The 4,751-nt window shown below is 47.7% G+C and overlaps 1 protein-coding gene across 1 annotated transcript in view; it reads right to left on the reverse strand.

The window, feature by feature from the left end:
• Positions 1-3,736, reverse strand: part of LOC140322703 (procollagen C-endopeptidase enhancer 2-like) — a 17,870-nt gene extending 14,134 nt beyond the window's left edge. Inside the window, exon 1 of the mRNA XM_072399273.1 lies at positions 3,282-3,736. Within this exon, the coding sequence (XP_072255374.1) occupies positions 3,282-3,364 (83 nt within the window). The 5' untranslated portion in view covers positions 3,365-3,736. The remainder of the gene's footprint in view (positions 1-3,281) is intronic.
• Between the last annotated feature and the right edge of the window lie 1,015 nt (positions 3,737-4,751).

Below are 4,751 nucleotides of genomic sequence, written 5' to 3' on the forward strand. Positions count from 1 at the left end.
CAATAGCATTGCCTGGCTCCCATGCTGCCCTGGTACCTGTACCTCCCCACCTGATATTACCCAGCTGCCCCTGCTGCAAAGATACCCCCTAATAGTCCCCAATAGCATTGCCTGGCTTCTCATGCTCAATTATATATGCCCCCCGTGGCAATATCCAGCCCCCCAAACTGAATTCAAGGCGCAAAGCCTGGCTCTTTTTGCTGCATTGGTACATGTCTTCCATGCTGAATTGGTACTTTGCCCATGTAAGTTGCTGCATTGCTTCCCATGCTGCATTGGTACATGTCCCTCATGGCGGTGCTTAGCTTTCTATGTTGTACATGCCCCCATGGCAGTGCCCATTCTGTCTCCATCCTGCATTGATATTTGTCCCCCTGGTATGTTTATGGCTCCCTATGCTGCACTGGCATACCTTCCTCATGGCACTGCCCAGCTTCCCTTGCTAAAACGGCCCTTTACCCCATATCAGTGGACAGTACCCCATGGTGCATTGATACTTGCCCTATATGTCACTTTCAGGATTCCCATGCACCATGGGTACATGTCCCCCATGGGATTTGCCAACTCTACAATGGTACTTTGGGCCCGCGATAATATCGCCTGGCACCCCATTCATTTGTCAAACAGGCAAAAGCCTCCCAGAGAACTTCTGGTTATATAAATGAAGCTGGCTTTGCATCTCCTCTTGTGTGATTGAGTGCTCTCATAAGTAACTCTATGGGGCATATTTATTAAGTAGAGGATCTGACATTCAACAAAGATTCACAGCAGGTGAATCTGGAAGTTTCACCACTATAAGACATATCTAATACTAGGCCCTTTCTGCCACCCTATTGGCTCACCAGAGTCATGTAAACCAAACCAGAGCTTACACCTGGCTAAGAACCCTCCCCCTACACCCACATGACTGCTCTGGTGCCAGGCGATTGGTTGTCAGTGTTCTCCCCCTACACCCACATGACTGCTCTGGTGCCTGGCGATTGGTTGTCAGTGTTCTCCCCCTACACCCACATGACTGCTCTGGTGCCTGGCGATTGGTTGTCAGTGTTCTCCCCCTACACCCACATGACTGCTCTGGTGCCTGGCGATTGGTTGTCAGTGTTCTCCCCCTACACCCACATGACTGCTCTGGTGCCTAATGATTGGTTGTGAGTTCTGATTGGGCCGCCCATGCGTACTATACCCGATCCCTTTATTTCTGAGGATGTGCAGAACAGTGGCTTTGGCAGTCAATGCATAACAATTGTTATTGTGTTCTTTATCCCCATCCACCCCCAGGCCGTACACGCGGCACATCTGTGATTATCCGCTTACTAGAAACGCTCCCGAAACCTCGCTGGCGCGCAAGCCAGACCACTTGGAAGTCATCTGACAGTTACAGCTCATGGAAAATCCCTTTACATCTTCTCTGCCAGAAGCAAAAAAAGATCTGCAGACGATCCAAAGGCAAAAAGCAATGCATATATACAACACTGGGCGCATGCTTGCAGATAGGAGGGGAGGTGGCGGATGGATCGGACCCATACGTACTTAGGTTTATGCCCCAAACCTGAAAGATCACATATGGGCCCCAGGACCAGCACAGCCAAGTAGCCTCTAAAGTTATTCCAATCCCCGCCAAATAAAGCGTTTTATTATATTGGTCCAATAGCTGGAAAGTAACCTTGATCCTGCCACAAACCCAATGAACTCCATGTGCCACAAACTTTCCATTGTTCCCAAGTATCGAAGGACTACAACTCCTACCATCCTATGGGGTGACAGCCCTGCTCCTCCATATATAAATGAATAGTTGGGATTGGTCCTCAGTTGTCGCTGGCTGTTCAGCCAATCATTTTCACTTATCTGCAAAACAAACTTTGTGCTATTATCAGACACGTGGTGAGCCGTATGCCGCGTGTATGGCCATTCTGATTGGACGCAAGTTGGGAACTATTTGCTGCATGTGTACACTGGTCATGTTGGCATATAGCTTCTACGCAGCCACCAGCCGCTTCCAGAGACTTCAATGCACCGACACATAAAGGGGCACCCAGAATCAGTGGTCACATGGTTTTAGATAGCGCTCCCCTGGATCACTATAGGGGTACCCAGCTGCAGTTGGTTTTAAACAATCCCCCCAGGATGAATGTAGGGGTATCCAGGAACAGCTAGTCATACGAGTTTTGTTGCCCCTCCTAGACTCATATAGGGGCACCCAGGTTCAGTTGGTCACATGGTTTTGGATAGCACCCCTCCGTTGCATATAGGGGCACCTAGGAACACTAGTCACATGGTTTTAGATAGCGCCCCCTCCAGATGCTTATAGGGGTATCCAGGGTTTAGACATCACATCAGAAAGAAGTCTTCAGGGCCCGGTCACACCTCTGTCCTGCTGTACTACATTAGCTCATGCAAGCCAACCTGTGTTATATTGCATGTTAACCTGAATTGTGGTAAAGCGAGAAATTCAAATGCAAACTTCAGAAAAAATAATTGCAGCACAACGCGGAGCACGATTACCATGCATTGGGGTGCTATTGACGATGAATAACACCACAACACAACAATACACACTGTAAGAGAATACTATAGAGTGTCACCGGGGCTGCTGACATTACACTGAGGATGGCGGCACCCAGCAGGAAGTTAGAAGTGTTGAGGACACTCTGTAGCTTGGTGACACTCGGGGAACAAATGTCATTTTTACTTATTTTTAGCTCTGAAAGCCCCATAAAGAACCTCCAAACTGTTCTGCCAGATTGGACAATTGTCAGTCAATACGATCATACAATATGTTCAAAATATGATTTTACAAATCAATTACTTCTAAAATAAAACATTCAGACACCCCAAAAGCAAAAGTCACATGTACATGATCAACCACCAATCACAGACAGCCATTCCAGCACGCCACACTCCAGATCAATCCCAGTTGGAACCTTATTTAGCATTTGTACAGCGCCATGGAATATGATAGTGCCATATAAAGCATTACTGATTAAAAGCTGTGCACACTAATGCCTGCTGGAATCTTTTTGTGCCATTGTACATCTCCCCAGCATATGATGGTGCTATATAAAGCAATACTGATTTAAAGCTTTGCACAGTAATGCCTCCTGGAATCTTTTTCTGCAATTGTACAACTCCCCAGCATATGATGGTGCTATATAAAGCATGAATTAAAAGCAAAGCACTCAGGATAATCCCAGCTGGAATTCTAATATGCATTTGTACTGCTCTGCAGCATATGACAGCGCTTTATAAAGGCCTATTAATAAAAAGTAAAGTGCTGCCCTTACCTGGTGTAATTGGTGGTCGGAGCATTGGATTCTTGTCCCTGGGAGACCCCCAGACAGAGAGCGAGGAGGAGAACGAGGATCATCCTGCTGTGTGAATGGAATCAGAGTGCAAGAAGTGTTCAGGGAGGGAGGGGGTCGGTGACTGGACCTCTATGGAGGAGGAGAACAGCGTCCAAGGTCTGTGTATTGGACAAGCGGCCAACGTCCAATCTCTGTGTACAGGACCAGGAGGGGGGGCAGCGTCCAAAGTCTGGAATTTGGGGAAGTGGTCAGTGTTTGGTTTGTGTGTCCAAGCTGGGGGGCACAATGCCAGTCCTAGGGCAAGTTGGCAGTGTGAAAGTGTGGTGTCACGGTGCCCGCTGCTAGGTATGATGGTCACTGTTTGCTTGCTGCGTCCAGGTATTGGGACTCAGTGCCTACTGCTAGGTATGATGGTCACTATTCTCTTGCTGCGTCCCTTCCATGCCATGGCACACCTGGACACCAAGTGTCCCTCTGCATCCCCATCCCACCTTCACACCATCCAGATGTTATTTTGGGTTCCAATACAGAAGCCACGTAGATCTCATTCACCGCTAGATTTATATGCAGCAAGGATATACTTAGAGCTTCCATGTCCCCTGTTCGGAGATTCCCCTTCATTCCCCTGCCTGGAGGCACAACAGGAAGTGACAGACATTGTAATATTATAATAAGTTTAAATGTATGGACCAAACTTTTTGTTTTGATTTTGGTAGGGACCGGAAAGGGTTAAACCCCATCCCAGAGGCCAGAGATACATTTTAATGGAAAGCTTTTAAAGTTTGTGACTTTTCAGTTGTTGCTGTAAAGCAGCAACAGCCTGAGCAGAGAAGCCTGTGCCCTGCCAGCATGATGCAGAGAAGGACCAATGCACCATTGCGTATGCGGAAGCAGCGGCCTCTCTGCAGATGTCTGAGCCCCTTTCCCTGCTAGGCTAAGTCATGTATTTAACTCTCTAATCAGCAGGGTGGACAGTAACACCATAGGGAGCAAGAGTAAGAGAGGTGAGGAGTATAAAAAAGTAGAGAAAGATAGACTGCAATGCAATGCAGAGAACGAGAGAAAGAGAAGTAGGGAAGGAGAGGAAAAGGAAAAGAGATGAGATAAGAGGAAAGAAGAGGGGAAGAGAAGACAGGAAAAGGAGAGGAAGATGGAGAGTGAAAAAGAGGAGAGGAAGAGGAGAAAGGAGGAGAGGGCGAAGAGAAGAGAGGGAAAGGACAGGATAGGAGAGGAAGAGGGGTAAAGAGGAGGAAGAGGAGAGGAAGAGGAGGAAAGAGGAGAGGGAGACGGAGAGAATAAGAAGACAGTGTAAGAGGAGCGGATGATTAAGAGGAAGATGTAGAGGCGAAGAGAAGAGAGGGAAAGGACAGGATAGGAGAGGAAGAGGGGTAAAGAGGAAAGGAAGATGAGAGAGGAGAATAGGAGAGGTGAGGAAAGGGAGATGAAGAG

Source organism: Pyxicephalus adspersus, chromosome 2, assembly GCF_032062135.1.
Source record: "Pyxicephalus adspersus chromosome 2, UCB_Pads_2.0, whole genome shotgun sequence".
Taxonomy (NCBI): Eukaryota; Metazoa; Chordata; class Amphibia; order Anura; family Pyxicephalidae; genus Pyxicephalus; species Pyxicephalus adspersus.